At 47.6% G+C, this 17,397-nt stretch overlaps 1 protein-coding gene across 1 annotated transcript in view; it reads right to left on the reverse strand.

Moving 5' to 3' along the window:
* Nucleotides 1-17,397, reverse strand: part of LOC106809207 (titin-like) — a gene marked incomplete in the record, with an annotated part of 98,410 nt that overhangs the window by 28,298 nt on the left and 52,715 nt on the right. The window contains 5 exon segments of the mRNA XM_014812204.1: nt 1,438-1,732; nt 15,685-15,808; nt 16,311-16,463; nt 16,759-16,954; nt 17,192-17,337. Coding sequence (XP_014667690.1) covers nt 1,438-1,732; nt 15,685-15,808; nt 16,311-16,463; nt 16,759-16,954; nt 17,192-17,337 — 914 coding nt within the window.

Consider the following 17,397-nt stretch of genomic DNA (forward strand, 5'->3'; position numbering starts at 1 on the left):
GCTATGGGAATCTACTAGTCCTTCTGATTTTTTACTAGTCTCGGACTAACGGACTAGCGTTAGTGTCGAACCCTGGTAACAGTGGGTGTCTCGGGCTGCTTTTTTCAGGGACCTTTGAAAACGTTTGAAGTGAGAATGTGGTGCGATAGCGACCTGGCTCAGAGGATGTTAAGAATATTAAACAACTAGAACTTTTCAGTTGTCCGATCGGGCAACTAGGCAAGATAATAACTTGTCCGACATAGACTTTCACTTGTCCCGGGCAATCGGACAACCGTTAGTGTCGAGGGCTGACTTTGCCTGCGAGTCTAGAATAATTTTATGGTATTGCATTCTTTTCTATGCAGAATTCTTTGCTCTCTAAAACAAGACCAACCTCTTGTCAATACGATACTCCTAGGCTGAGATATTGGCTCGTAAACTTCCCCTCCCACAGGCCTCACGGCACCTCGAATCCATATCAGTCAGCATCCTTCTCGCCGCTAAGGTTGCTTCGTGAGTGTTCGGTTTTTCCGCGATAACTTTATGAATGAACGGCGTTTCGGTTATCATAGGTGACTTTCGGGGGCATCGCCTATGCCCTTATCTCCCATTATCTTTCCTAGCACGGCTAATGCCCGTCATGATGGAGCCGGCAATGTTTTCTAAATTAAGTCTCTACAACGCAGCTCAGTTACTATATGGTGCAGGGGCGGATCCAGGATTGTTGAAAAGGAGGTGTCGAGAAAGAAGTAAAGAGCACTTTTTCCTGCTTACTTTTTCTGGTGTTTTAAGCTGCCGGAGGCCACTTAGGGGGGGTTTGGGGGAGGAAGATTTTTTTTTTAATTGGTGCATTCTGAGAGCATCTGAGCAGTAATTTTGATGTCTAGAATGCAAAAATTTATCAGATCCGGTCCCCCGGATGCCTGCGGACCCCTCTTTGCCCATTTCTAGGTTATTATAACAAATTTACATATATCTCCTGATCGTATTAACTGTTATGTCTTGGCCTCTGTGTTACGTCTTGGCCTCTGTCCAAGTGTTTCTGTGTATCTATTCAAGTGTTTCTGTGTAGGTTCACAAACAAAACATGCACGGCATTTTGGCGGTCACTCAACTTGTTTTATTCTAGACTAGTCACGCCATCTCGTGGACGCAATACATGACATTAACAAGCGGTTGGTCTTGTTTTAGAGAGCAAAGAATTCTGCTTAATGCAATACCTAGCAATTAATGTGACCTAACCCACACCAAAACCACCATAATCGTCGGTGTGGGCATTGGTCAGACCGTCAGAGGAATTTCGGACTAGTTGAGTGCGGCTTAGCTCTAGAACTATAGCATAGGCTAGCCCTCCGCACCTTCTAGAGCTAAGTGCGGCTGTGATTGTGAACTTGGGAGACAATCATCTACAATATTAATACAAGTCATAACGATTTCTTTAATTAACATACATACCGACGATGAGCTCAGCGACGCAAGTCGCTTCCCCTAAGGAGTTTGAGATTGTACATTCATATTGGTCTTCGTCAGCCGATGTAACGCGGTTCAAAACCAGCGCGCATGTGCCATCTTCACTGTACAAGAACTGGTGGCGCCCTCCCTCTTCAATAAGTTCTCCGTCACGGAAGAACTCTACTGAGGGTTCTGGAATTCCGCCCAACTTTACTGTGAATATGGCGCGATTGCCTTCCGTTACAGTAGTGTTCTCCATCTTTTCGACAAACTCTGGCTTCTGCAGCAGCTGTTTTTCCTAATAAATCACGTTAATAACAAGGTCGTGTGAATTCGCTTTTGTATTCCTGCTGCTGTGTTGTACGCATGCGAGGTGTTCATAGAACTTTGCATAATGTAGCCTATGGACCAATTAATTGTGCTAAAATTTTCTTAATAATCTCTCTTCTTAATGAGACTCAGTGAAATATTTGATGATAAAAAATATCATTTTAATTCCATTTGTATTGGTCCATATTATAGATAATATTGCAGAATTATCAATATAGCACAGAGAACAATTACGTTAAAAACTATATGCGGCTGATCATGTATAAACCATGAGTTAAAACTGGGTGGTTCAAATTTAGATTAATTCGATTGCATTCGATGTAAATGAGCAATTTTGGAAACTAACACTGTAAAGAACTTGAGATTATTATTATCTGAAACGACACAGAACAACATAACCATAGGACAAAATAACTTCGCTTTCACTAAATCATGCCATGCGTTTATTATATCAGTAAAATGCCATTCAACATGCATTTCTTCACCAGGCGTTTGCACAATAATTAAATTATAGTAAGTTGGTTTGGAAATGATAATCATAACTATGTTCATAACTAAAATTACGATAATAAACCATCAAGCAATATTTTATATACACAAATGTCTTTGACATGCACGCATTAGCATGCGATAACGACTCATGACCACATCAAACAACTTACCTAAGCATTGCAAAGTGTAATTATTTTTCTGGCATAGCCCCGTAAAGTGAAATTAGTGCATGCACATTCTTCCTTCACCCCTAAAGCGTTGACGGAATCTCCGTGGCGCACTATTTTCACACGTAGTTTTCGCAACAGACATTGGGAAATTAAAAGTGCCATAAAGCATGTTATATGTATATATATATCCTAGCTGTCTGACATAGCGACAGTACAAGTAAACGTGCAATCTTCTAAACCAAACTATTTGGTGGACGGAGCGAGAACATTGATTGGAAACCCACCACATAACCGGACGTGAATACGTACGTATTCTAACAAAATTATACATGCGTTCACGTATTCGAATTTTACTACAAATGCGTTCCACGTGTTCGTCTGTCAATACTGAGTATACATGAGATATAGTAATTTAAATACCCATGAAAAAATGCACAGACACTACAGAATACACTAAGACAAGCTATAGCAGCACGGTGCACACGCCCTGTGTAAGCACGCACACGCACGCACGCTGTGTAAGCACGCACACGCACGCACGCTGTGTAAGCACGAAAATAATAAATGAAAGCTTTCAATCTCATGCTTGGATGAATGTTTTCATAGTATTTTATATCATAGGATCAGGAGTGAATAATAATATATTATCTATGATAATCTATATATGATAGCCATGATAATCTATTATCATTCACTCCTGATAAGATGATGGAAGCCTTCAATCTCATGTTCGGATGAAGGATTTCATAATCTCTTTACTAACCTGCTTATCCGCAAGACATCTATTCATATAACGACCACTAAACTCTTGCTTATTAGTAATTACATTAGTTTGTGTTACAAGAATGCTTTGTTCAAGCCGTGCTTCTGGTTAGATACATGCAAACAAAATTCTAAAATTACCCAAATTATTTGGATGCGCCATTACTTTAGTAAGCTTATTTTGAAAAATATATTTAAATAAGGGAATATTAAATTACAGAACAACTGTATTAATAGATTCATTATGCAATGACCTATGTTAGCAGCATTACTTGATGAGTATATAAAACTACTTAGTCATAATGTAACGCATGATAATACTCTAAATTTCATACTTTATTAGATATTTATGTTAGATATGTCACAGACTCACACATTACATAAAACAACAACACAAACAACACAGTAAGACTTCTACAGTCAACCCATCTTAAATAAATAGATGCAATGATTTCCACAACGATAGTGTAACACCAGTTTAAACATTACAGTTGGATTGGTGAACAAACTAAAAAATACGTAGTGAATGTCGTTAAATCACCCAATTAGCTAATTAAATGACACACCATTCAATAATCCACACAACATTAATTGTGGTAGTCACACGTGAATTTTTTGAACCACAAATATTAGTTTTAAATCAAACACCAAACCAATCCAGTCAAATCTCAAGGCTGCAAGAGAGTGGTGGTGTCTAATTAGAACAGAGGTCTTGATATATACACATGCAAAGACGAGTCACACAGTGACGACACTGTATCACTGAGTAACTCGTAGCGCCATCTTACTTCAAGAATTTCGGCTCTTCATTCAAAGTAAGATTGCGGTATTCAATGACATAGTGTGACGGCTCGGCTCCCTTTTTGAGGACAGGCGGTTGCCAATCGACTTCGATCGAGTCATGGGTGAGAACAGTGACACGCAGTGGACCTGTAGGCATCAGCGGCCCCTCGGACGGCTCGAGCTTCTCTGCAACACGCAGCACAGATACACTCCCCACTAACTAGGGTTAAAAACGTCATTTTCTAACATTTCACAAAATAATAGCACGAAATAACCACGGTTCTTTTCAGCAATTTCAGAAGTTATTTCCTTTATGGGTGGATGGGGAGGGGGGGTAACCAATGAAGTCAATTGCATGGCATCAATTTCCCAACCTATATCCATATATGTATACAGTAAACCAATCATTAAATAATTAAATGAACTAAAATATGGCGTTCTGAACTCAATATTTAAAAGACGCAGCTAGAGTTAGATTAGATTGGCATTTAAAATATCTACATAATTATGTACATTTAATCTCTACACATAATAGAATGAATATACTACTCCTTCTCCACACCCACGGTCTTTTCGGCCTGCCATCAGCACCCTCTGTTAACGAGAATTTCAATTAAACAACAAAACTGAACTTTAAGTAAATTCTATATGCTTGTAAGTAATAAGTATGATATTACAGAAAAAATAAATCTCAGTTTGCATATATACACACGTATAAACACACTCACACACTCGCTGGGTTTTTTCTCTGTTCGCCGCACGCACAAGCGCGCACAGGCACACACATCATATAGTTATATCATGGTAAAAAATACACAGAGCGATAAGCGAATGACATTCGCTTCTTCGAACCCACCAAATCGCTCCATAGCAAAAACAAAATTACACAAAAGCATCAAAAAAAAAATTGGAAAACATCGCTTGTCGCAGGCTGGTGATCTGCGGATGTGTGAGCTGAAAAATGCTTATGACTTATAGATTGTAACTATATAAGCTTAATATTACTCCGGAAATCTTGCAGATTGCCCTTGTTCTTGCTAACTACAGACCATAGCGTACTTCAGTACATATTTATCAAGACTCATAATAGCTATGCTATATACCTGAGTATACATATTATTATGTTTTTTTTCAATCACTCTTGCTTATACAGTTTAAACTGTAAAGTTTATACATTTATCTTATAGTAATTTCCGTCATACAGATACTAATCTATTAAAAACCGATAATTTATAATATTTATCTAAGTGTGACCCGGCATAAGTTTCAGGGGATACTGTGTAATTTACATAAACAAGGAAGTATACCCCAAAGGATAAAGCGACTTAACAAATAGCTGAACTCATGATAACTTTTATGTAGATACAAGTGGCAGTGGAAGCTGGTGCGGCTAAAGAGGACAGTCCGGTGTTGGTGCCTGATCAGGTCGATGAGCGATAGACTAATACCTTAGGAAGCAGATACCACGAAAGTAACGGTGAATCAGGGCTATTTACTATCGACATCGGTGTGAGCGATCTAGCTTGCCCTGCGAGTTCCTAGAATAATTATTGTATTTGCTGGTGGCCGTTAGTCGGAGGAGGGCAGGGAATGCTGCGTCTCGTAAAAACAACGACCAAGCCCGCTTGCTCAATGCGGAGCATACCGCTCCTAGCGAGAATGGCTCGTAAACTTCCCCCTCCCAGGCTCACCACCTCGAATCCCACTTATCAGTCAGTGCATCCCCCGCTCGCCCGCGTCGGAGTAGGAGCCCGTTGCGTTCGTGACAAAGGGTCGGTTTTTCTCGGGCGGAGACGACTGGAGAATGGCGGAACGGGGCGGTTCAGGTTAGCTCATAGAGCCTTCGGGCATTTCGGCCATATGGCCCTTATCTCCCATTAGCTTCCTACCGCAACGGCTAATGCGCCATGCATGGGGATGAGCGCGGCAATGTGTGCCCTCAATAAGTCCTCGGTAGGCAACCAGGCTCAGTTACTGATAGGTGGTGGCAGGTGGCGGATCCTAGGGACTTGTGCGGAAAAGGAGATGCTCTGGCCAGAATAAAAGCACTTTTTTCGCCGTGCGCTTAGCTTTTTTCTTGGTGTTTTAGAGCTGCCGGGTAAGCCGATCTTAGCTGAGGGGTTGCCATCGGGGTGGCGGTGGGTCCGATGCTTGTGCTCGCCGTGTTTGGTGGTTTGAAAACGAAGGGGGATCCGGGGGACAGCGCCGCGCTCGGACCGCGCGCGACCTCGCGACTGTGGTGTCAGATAAAGGAGGTACAAATTTGCATCAGTGAGCAGCTCCAAGTAGCACCGATGGAAACGGATAGCCAAAATGGCTTAGGTGCGAGTACAGTCCGCCGGTAGCTCAGATTTTTTCAGGCGGTGGCGGGCAACTGGGGCGGCCTCCCCGTACATGTGGTTCCTGGGGAGCGCACATATGTATATAGTAAGGCTCCTGTCTGCGGGCGACTGGGTGGGCGGAGCCGAGGCTGCGGGAGAGGAAGGGAAGTGGCCCGAGCGGCGCTAGGCGAGGGCACTATTACCTTCCAAAGAACATAGAGAGCATAGGCCCCCAACCAACAGCATTAATGTTATTAGTTCATCACATACTAATGACAATCTACTTTCATGGCTTAATACGCTCCTTTATACTCCCTATATTGCAGTGGCATCGATGTAACAACAACGTCTCGATTCCTAAAACACAACCCGCCGTTTCGAGGACTACGTCGTGGCCGCCGCAGGTGGGAATGCTAGTAGGATCGGACGTGTAACACAATTCGACTATAAAACGAATGCTCGCGCGGAAGAAATAGTGCCCGCTCAGGCGGGCAACTAGTTGCTTCTCATAGTGTCCTGCTTGCGTTATCTTCAATGAATGTTCAATCGATTATCACTGAGCCAGCTAATAGAGTAAACGTTGTTCTTAGTGTAGCCCCCGTCTAACGGCAATTGTTTAGCTCTCAGATTTTTGGTTATCAAGTCATGGCAAGTTTCAGTGGGGGGGGGGCACAAGAAAATTGTGGGGGGCGTGGCTCGGCCGCCGTCCCAGGGCCCCTCGTAAGCGGTACGCGGCCTCTGGTGAGTCGTGATGCTGACTGATTGGTCGAGCGCCGGTTGAGGCTTGGGAGGGAGAGGGTGTTAGCGAGTCCAATACTCTCAGCCTATGAGCAGTCGTATTACGTGCAAGCCGGGTCGGTCGGTTGGTCTTAGGAGCCTCGCTATGCGCGGCCTGGAGCGACCTAGTGTCGCCGGGACAAGAGTTGAATATCGAGCGTCAAACAAGGCCGGCCCAAGTATCGCCGATAAACAGAGCACGGGTCGACCAGCAGCGAGCCATAGGTTGCTGGCTAACTATCGACGGGAGAAGTACGCGCGGGCGGCGGGCGCTGGCTGAGCGGGCGGCGAGAAGAGGGAACAGGGTCTATTCATGCGCGCGCGGCGTACGAAACTCTGGGTGGATGGGCATGTGTGCGCGTTGAGTAAGGCACCGTCAGGCGGGTCGTGAGGTCACGAGTGCATTGAGAGAATACCACTTCATTAATAAAAGGCGCAGCCTAGCACGCCCCTGGGGGCGCGATTGCGAGCACGGTGGTGACAAGGCGATGGGATTTACTTGGCAGCAAGAGACGCGGGGCTTGTCTCGAAATATGATAGTGGAGATTCCGGTAAGCACATGAAAAAAATGTGTGCGCACAGTATCTGATAGACGTGTTCCAGGGCGTCGAAAAGTGAGAGTACGATTTTACCGAAGCTACATTGTGTAGTGGCTGTCAAGCGTCGCCATGTTGGGTCATACGGTGCTCACTCGTTTTAGTAGGAGGCTGGTCCGCGTGGCGTCAGAACTGCTCGTCTGTGCTAAAAGAATCTGCTTGTGCTAGGTACACAGGACTGGCGGCGAAGCCCGGGTCTTAACGTGGTCAGTGCAGGAACTGCTGACAGTCGTGGATCGCGCATGGCATCGCGTGAGTCCAACTTAAGTCGCGACATGAGCTGCAGCGCTGCTAAGCGGGCGGAGTAAAACAGGTATCGCGATAGGACTAGCATGCGTGAGGCGGCGGACAGTCCAAAGCGGCGCTTTGAGAGAGGGCAACTAACGAGTCTGGCTTAGAGTTCATGGGTGGATACGCCTAGCGAAGTAGCGGAGGACGCTAACCTCACACAAAACGGCACGCGAAGAGACTCGTCGTGCAGTCACAGAATCGTCCGGGACTAGCTGTGTGCAGGTTGGGGGCGGGGCTCGGTTGGCTGTAGCTCTACGAGACTGGTGACGAAAGCCCGTCGCGCGGCTTCCGGCCGCACCGTGGTGCCCCTGACGTCTAGAGCAACGTGCGGGGGGGCGGGCTGGGGTGGCTCGCGGGGGGGTTAGGCTTCGAGTACGTGGAGTGGGAGCTAGTGACTACCAGGCGCGGGGGCGGTGAGTCGGAGGGTAGAAGCTGGCTCGCGAGGGCGCCGGCCGCGGTCGGCGGTGGGGGGCAGCCTGCGGCAGTTTAGTCGAGACGGGCGCTGATAGTAGCTGGCAGAGCTAAGAGTGCGGCGTATCTCTATACATGGATAGCGCTTAGCATTAAGGCGGGCCGCTGGGGGCGATATAAGCCGTGAGCCCATGGGGCATGCAAGGACCCAACGTACTCCAGCCAGTCAGCGACTATGTATTCCGGCAGGAAGAGGGTGGGCGGGTTGTTGTTGTGGACAAGAAACGGATTGTTGTGGTCAAGTAACAAATAAGCGGATAGTGGGGAGAGTTGTTCGATCTTGGTCGCCTGACAAAAGGAGGCTACATGATTGACAAGTCTCGTTTGATCGGCGGTAACATTGTTACTTGACACAAGCTAGGTGTGTTTGCGGCACAACCTCGCGCCAATTGCCGCCCGACGCCCTCACATGCGGGGAAGGATGACCGAGTAGGCGCCCGGCTTAACTGGCGCCTGCATGCAGCGGGCGCGCCGACAAAGGCGGCCGGTGTGTGAGAGTTCGCAATTCGAAGTAGTTTGTTCAAAAGAAAGGTAGCCGGCAGAGTAGGGATGGGTGCCATCTGCAACGCTAGGTAGGAGTTCAATTTAGTATCCGGCTCATAAGTAGGAGACATACTTCACTTCGGATCAGAAGCAGTAATGGGGCCGGTGAACCAGCCTAGGACTGGAGGTCGAGCGGGTATAAGATCGGAGCCAGCTGGGTAGATTGCAATGGCGCCATGTGGTCGAGTCTAGTAGCCCAGCGGCAGTTAACTGGGTAGAGCGGGCTGATAGGCCTAGCGAGGAGCCGACAGTCCGGGGCACGGTGGATGCACCTGATTGTGACGGTGTTGGGGAGGACAATCATCTACAGGTGGCTATAATTAATAGCAACTCATCACATTTCTGCAAGTTAAGCATACTAGGCCGACGAGGAGCTCAGCGGGTACCCAAGTCCCTGGCCCTGAGGAGGACGTTGAGATGGGACATTCATGAGGGGTCTGTCGTCACCCCGATTAACCGCCCCGGTGTCAAGAACGCAACCGGCGCAGTGTCCATCTTCCACGGTGTACGCAGGAGACGGGTGGCGCCCGTCCTGCTGCACATAAGGTTGCTCCCCGTCGAGCGGGAAGGACCTCTATGCTAGACGGGTTCTGGACATTCCGCCAACTTTACTGGAATAGGTAGGGGGGGGGTGGGGGCCCTGCCTGCGCGTTACCGTTAGGTGCGCAGCTTTGTTCGACAAGCTGGGGCTTCTGCGGCGAGCAGGCTGTTTGCGAATACACCGAGTCAGCTTAGACGTGAACGACAGCCTCGGGTAGGTGCGCGGGTGGGTGTGTTTTAGTGCCTGTGCGCCGGTGGGCTGGGACGGCGGAGTGCGCGAGGTGCTCGCAGTGAGGGGGAGAGGCTGGCATGGAGGATGGTAGCCGATGGACCAGACGTGAAGTTGCTAAATTGTTCGTGTAGAGAGAGCGCCGGCGACGTGGGTGTAGGAGAGCTCAGGGAAGACTAGGTGTTGATGGATAGAACAGACAATAGTCGATGTTAGATGGTCGCGGATGATTGTGCGGCATATGTACGGGAGGGAGTACGATATGAGAGGATTAGCAGATAGCGCACTAAGGGAAACAACTTGGAGCTGGAAGAAACTCGGAAATGCGCTGAGTCATGTACTAGGAAGCCATGGAGTAAGAAGCTGGGGGGTGGTTCAGAATGGTTGAAGATTGCATTCGATGGCGGAGTTCGATGGTAGAAGGTACAAGTGTGGGGAAGACGTGCACACTGTACGAAGAAGGCTGGGAGGAGGTAGTTAAGATCTACAAGCGAGCGGACAGCGCATATCAACAGTACGGCGAGGTAGACAAAAACGACTCGCTGTGTCACTAAAGTCGAACGCCATGTGGCGCTGATTATAGCATGGATAAAGAGGGCATTGCAAAGCCATGGCATTTCCTGTCACCAAGGCGTGTCGTGCACAAAGTTAAATGAGCTGAGGTGGAAAGTTGGGATTGGGAGAATGATCAGGGTAATGGGACACGTACCGTGTGGCATAGAGCGAGAACTTACGAGGGTAAGGTAAACCATTCCGAGTGCAAGTATCTAGTAGTACACGGAGAAGTTCGTGTACGCATGGCACGCATTAGCATCGCATAGGACGGACTCATGGACCACAGGGTCAAACAACTGGTAGCGCGCTGAAGGCAGTTGTCATAAGGTGGTAATATTGTTCGGCATAGGCCCCGCGGGAGAAGGTGCAAAGTGAGTGCGAGTCACAGTTGCGGTGCTGCTGGTGCCACGCCCGTGGCAAGGGCGCGGGCGGCGGCGTGGGGCGGGCGCGGGTGCAACGAATCTCCGGTCGGCGCACTAGACACGTAGGGTTTCGGCGACCACAGACATGTGGGGAGAGGAGTGGGGAAGGAGGGAGCGCAGTAAAACACTGTATATGCCCGAGTGAGTGAGTGATAGAGGTAGGGGCTCCTACGCTCGTACGCAAGGGCGGAGCAGGGGAAGCGTGACGAGCAGTAGAAGGGCCGGCAAGGCTTCTTAAACGCACAACATGGGACGGCAGCGAAACCGATTGGATTGAAGCCCACCAGCAAACGGCGCGGGAGCGCGCTGAAGTAGCGTGAGCGTATGGCTAGCGACAGAAGTTGGGTAATACATCGGCGTCGACTTGACGATGATGTTGGGCACGTACAGAGATTGCGTTCCGACGTGTGCGGCTCGCGGTGGTCAATGAGCTGTGGAGTGAAGCATGAGATAGTGTGAGTACATTGGGTGAAGAGCGAGGGCGCGGCATGAGGGAAAGAGAGATCTGAAAGACACAGTCATACCAGGGCGAGTAAACGAGAGGCTACTACAGGGCAGCGGCTGCACACGCCTGCGTGGTGTAGAGTCACCGGCACACCAGTGCAGCGGCGTCTGGTGGCGTAAGGGCAACCACCACTCACCGCAGGCCTGGCTGTGGGGTGTGAGAGCACGGCGACGCACGCCGCGTGCCTGTAACAGCGCGAACCGAGGGCAGAGAGAGTGGTGAACGCACGTTCACAATTCGCACGCCACGCTGGTAGGAGGCAGCCTACACATCAGCACCAGCGCTGTTAGAGCGCGGGCACACGGCGCACTCACGCGCTGGTGAAGGCGCGCAGCACCGCGCACAGCACGGCCGTGCTAGGCGGACGCACGCACGCACGCGAACCTGGTGGGTGTAATGGCCATGCGCAAAGGCGCAGCGCCAGCGCGCATGGGGTAGGGCACGAGCCACGCTTGTGAACGCGACCGCACACGCCCAGCGCGGTGGGTAAGGCAGCCTACACGCTATACGGATGACGCTGTTAAGGGCACGCATGCACTGCACGGCACGCCTGTAAGTACTGGGGCGGTCGAGCACGGCACGCGCAGGGGCGTGATGGTATGCACGCGCACACGCCTACGCAGCCCGGCGCGATGTGTGAAGGAGGCAGCGCGCACCACCGCGACGGCACCCGCCTGTGTATGTGCGTACTGCGACGTGACGAACGAACGGCGGACGCTGCTGTAAGCACCAGCGCACGGCGGCAGACGTTAAGTCTCGTTTACACTGCAACGTGCTCTTGGTTGCGAATCCGGAATTGGTAGGGCAACTTCGCAACTGACAATCGGCAGTGTAAACGCAAAAGTTGCGCGAGCGCCATCTTCATGTACAATTACGTCAATTAGCATACGCGGAATCCGGAGCGCGATGCTGCGAGCAAAGAGAATGTTGTAGATGGGATTTTACAATGCACACGTAACGTCGATTGCATGCTCAAGATCGACCGAAGGTATTTATCTTGGCTTGCAACGGCGACGAGCGACGAGCGACGCGAGCGTCAGTTCATGTATATTAGCATAGGGAAAAATGCTGCGGGATGCTGCGACCAAAGTGAAAATTTTGAATCACAATTCACAATCAAAGTGATAGGAATTGCAATGCGCACAAACTGTCCGGCATTCACGCTTTGTTTTAAATGCGTAACATCTGCCTTAGGCCATTTACTTTTGGCGTTATGTCGCCGAGGTGGCGATGTCCCAATCGCTATACCTTATAGGGTAGGAATGGGAATGAGGCGGGCAATACCGCCCCAACGAAGTAGTAAGGTCAGAATTTGCGATGTGCACCACGCCACCACGCTCTTTTTTGCGTGCTGAGCATCGTCCCTACGTCATTTACTTTGGGCGCTACGTCGCCGAGGTGCCGACGTCACAGGAACTCGCGAGGACACAGAGAAGTTGCAGAGAACAAGGTGTCGCTCAACAACCAGTGCGTGCACGTACATGGCATCCTCGCATACGATCCTTATCCGCATCCCCAACATCCTTCTCTTCCCCCTGTTCTCCTCTCCGTTGCCGCCGCCAAGAAACAGCACAACAAAAACAACAACAACAACAACAACAACAACAACAACAACAACAACGACGACGATGACGACGACGACGACGACGACAGGCACATCCTGCCCACCGTGCAGATAGAACTAACGGATTATTGTTATAACAACACTGCGAGACAGGCAATTAGGAATTAAGCTAACACGACTCTCTGTGGCATAAAAGCCGAGGTACGGCACGCACAGGCGCAAAGACTCGTGCACAGTCACAGAGTCAGGATGCCGGTGTTGCCACGATAGGAGGGCATTGGGTTTGTCCAAGCACGTGCAGCCGAGCTTCTAATGTGCACGCTCGCAGGCGTGCGTGCTCGCACGCACGCGTGTATGTGCACGCACGTGTGTACGTGCGCGCACGTGTGTACGTGCGCGCATGCGTGTACGTGCGCGCATGCGTGTACGTGCGGGAATGCGTGTATGTGCGCGCACGATTGAACGTGCGCTCATACGTGTACGTGCACGCAGGAGTGTATATGTGCGGACGCGTGTGGTCATGTGCATCTGTGTACGGCAGATACGTACACTCACGTACACCTGTTGTACACGGGGAAGGTACACGCGTGCGCGCACGTACACGCGCACGTGCACATGAGGAGGAGGTCAGCATCACGAGCATGGACAAATCCAATAGGAAACCCCTCCAGTAATCCACTGCCTTCGTGGCATCCCGCCCTATATATGTGACTGTGCACGGTTCTTTGCGCCTGTGCGTGCGATACCTCAAGAATTTATACATGCAATAATGCCTATATCCATCGCCCCACGCGTACGCTCGCTGTCGACGCTGACCGCTCGATCGAGTTGGCCAACTCGCAGTCGTCAGTGTAAACGCGCTGCACAGTTCATAGAACGTTTGATAGAGCGTTGGGAAGTTGGTCCAATTCGCCAATTCGCCAACACAAAGTTGGCAGTGTAAACCCAGCTTTAATCGCCACGCGACGCTGACCAAACAAACCAAGGCAGAACGTCCCGCGTGCGCCTACTTCGTGTAACATTCGTGTAACATTGGCGTCGTACTAGCCCGCGAGCAAGCGACTAACCAAGTGTATATGACAGGATCCACTATGATTGTGCGTACATTGTTTCGAAAATCAAGGTGGCGCGTTATTAGCTGATCCCAAAACTCATCTGCAACAAGCAACTGATGACCAAAGCCTGAAGTGATTAGTACACTGTCAGGTTCTAGTAGGTAGCAGGAGAATAAATCACAATTCTTTTCATCCGAATTCTATACACATCGCTAGTACTATATATATATAGTATACTGGTTAATACCTACTATGCACGCAATATGCCTCTTAATTTCAGCTGTAATTTTGAGTGAAATAATCAGGGCTATCGTGAATACGTTTTGGATGTTCAATTGTGTTTTTTGGCGGGATAGCTTAACTCGTGGAGAAATATTTGTTGACTGGAGAGAGAAACTTTCCGTCATAATCCTGCTCAACATAAGAAAGATCTCTAAAGGAAACTACACGGGAATCCGCCCGCACTCGTCTCCTGTGTTCGCCACCATCCTGTGAATTAACTAGCAGCTGTCTTCCGTACCTATGAGATTGCAACACACTTTTCCAATTGTTGTATTGCTTTGTAGGTAATTTACCACTGTCCCACTTCGGCAAAACAACGCACGAATCACTCACTGTTTCTAAATTTGCAGGCATATTTTTGTCTTTGTTTTTACCAGCCGTAGAGTCAAGTCTAAACTGTAGTTCGTCTGTGTATTTCATTGCAACGCGTCCGTTAGAAGTTATCTGGTTTATGCTTTGCCCCTCAGATGTTTGAGATGTTACTTGATTTTCAATGTTTATTGTCGCCACCACCTCGTTTAAACGACTGATTGGTCCGGATATTTTAGTTTCTTTACTGTTAGGTGACGCATCATTGCACATTATCGGGTTGATCCTTATGGATCTGTGATGGCAACCGCTATCTCGATCGTTTAAATCTGCATAAGGTGAGTGATATTCCAGATGTTTATTGGGAAGGGAGATCAAATCTGTTTTCACATATAACCTCTTGTCTGAGCTGTCACTATTAAGTTTGCTTTCACTTAACCTCGGTTCGCAAGTCCTGCCACACTCTCCTTCAGTTTTAGCTACATTGTTTTCATGGTCATTGGAATAACTCTTGGAACGATCTGGCGATACATATGATTCTTGTCCATCGGGATCTAGCGTGCTATTAACAGAATCTGTAGTATCCTGTCTTTTTATTACATCTAAATGTTTAGCATTCATATGCGGAGAATTATGTTTATCCCCGCCTTCCTTAATGTTAGTACTGCAACCATCATTGGCATCGGTCTCCCATTTACTCTTACTACCAAAGCTCTCGTTCGTACACGTGCCAGGCAGGAACTCTACTGTCCAGATTGTAGGTTTGAGCGGAGTAGTATCGCATGCGTAGTTCCGTGTTATGCTCCCAGTGACAAGTGGTTTACCACGGTCTCGGACAAAGTTCTGACACCCTCCATAAGGATTGGCAAGGCGCGACAACGCACGCATTGCATTGGCTGCTTTCTACAAAGTACGTAAATAAACATTGACAGGGGCATGCAAAAATTCACAATCATTTTAAAAAGCACAGGTGATGTTAAAAACATTAATGTATTGTTAGCCAAGAGATTAGTTTTGTTAAACCACTGAAATGGGAATCGCATTTGTTAAATGATACAACCAGATAAATTTTAGTCGAAATACCATGTAATTAGAATTGTTAATAGAAAAGGTATATATAAGTTAAGAGATGCACTAAAACTAATATCACGACGTTAGGCATAGCCCTCTTGCAATTTCCAATCATGCATGCATACATCATAGCATGTATTAATGTATATGATCATGCAACATTGATTGCATAACTGTCTAACCTGCCACTTTCTCTGGACCAGTAGTCGCTTGTGCTTGTCTGTATCGATTGTGGTGCCTTTGACTCTGTTTGGATCCTGAGCTAGCCAAGGATGTCCTATGCACTCTTCAGCGCTCATTCTCTTCCTGTGTGTGAATTACACAATTTAGGAGAAACGACTTGGCAATGAACAAAGTAATGTGAGATGTCCGATTTCTACAATGTTCTCAGTTCTACCGTAAACATCGGTCGTTTTTTTTCTGATGCTCTTGCTCTCCCCTTTCCTCCTCATTATCTTGTTTTTACTCCTAGTCAGTCGTATGCTGTTCCCCTTCTTCTACCTCTTCTTCCTTATCCACGTTCTCCCCATCCTTATGCACATTTTTATCCTCCTCCTGCTCCCCTAACAGCCCCGCTATCTCATCCGTTTCCAACTACACCTTCCCACTTCCTCCTCTTCCTCCGACCTCCTATTCCTCCGCATTCTCCTTCTATTCCGACTCCTCTTACGCATTTCTCATCCTCCCACTCGCCCAACTAGCCTAAGTGCATGGTTAGTTTACATGCTACTTAATTGGAATTTACGGTATACGGATGACAGCCGTGTGGAAATTTGAGTGTTATTGAACTAATAATTAAAAAACAAACCTCTGTGCCTTTTCTATAAGATGCGTTATGAAGTCTTTGCCTTCTTCAGATATGTTTGAAAAAGCTTCGTCATCAAAGTCCCATTCACCCTTGGTGACATTTTCTAGTGTTTCTTGGTCAGTCTCGCCAGCAAACGGAGACAAGCCTGAAAGCCTACAAACGAAATTGATGAGAGCTATAGTAGCAATATTTGTTGTTGTCCAATAGCAGTCAATATTATAATACATGTGAAACAGTATACACTAATATATTTGTTCTTCATGAAGTTTACAAAGCAGCACGTGACAATTTGAGAACAAGCACATTTATAACACGTAAGCACTTTTATAACGTAATTTCTAAAAATAGGAAATGAGTCATTCTAATATACAGCAATACGGGGGAAATAATAGCGAATGGCAGTGCTTATAGATTTAAAATTGTCAACGTGAACAGTAGAGAAACTTACAGAGTGTAAGCAATCACACCAACGCTCCACATGTCCGTGGCCTTGTCAACTGGCTCATAGTTAATCACTTCCGGAGCAACAAACTCGGGTGTGCCAAACATCACTTTTGTGGTATCTCCGGGCTTGTGAGGGCGCGACAGATTGAAGTCGATCAGCTTTATTTGGTTACTGTTATCGTTGACACAGAGCACATTTTCTGAAAAACAAGGAGCACTGGATCAGATCTCGACACCAATCTGCTTTAAAAGCTCCCAAAACGCATTAATTATTTCTGCAAAAAAACCACAAAGAAGTGGGTATACGTAATTCAGCAGTTACATATACCAATTGGAATCCATTTTTTCCTTTCCAATCATCATTTTCATCAATCCTTCAAAATCGTCGTCCATTCCAGTGTTAACCTACAATTTTTTACTGCTAAACCAAAATTTACCTGGCTTTAGATCAAGGTGCAAGATGTCTTGGTCATGCATGTATTGGACAGCCTCACATAACTGCCTCATGAAAATAATGCAGTCTCTCTCGGTCAATATGTAGTTGGGTGATGTTATGCGCTCCAACAGCTCGCCCCCGGGAACGCTGCAAGCAACAATGTAGGCATAATACCGTTGTAATTCGTTGCTTATATATATATATATA

Source organism: Priapulus caudatus, unplaced genomic scaffold, assembly GCF_000485595.1.
Source record: "Priapulus caudatus unplaced genomic scaffold, Priapulus_caudatus-5.0.1 Scaffold337, whole genome shotgun sequence".
Taxonomy (NCBI): Eukaryota; Metazoa; Priapulida; class Priapulimorpha; order Priapulimorphida; family Priapulidae; genus Priapulus; species Priapulus caudatus.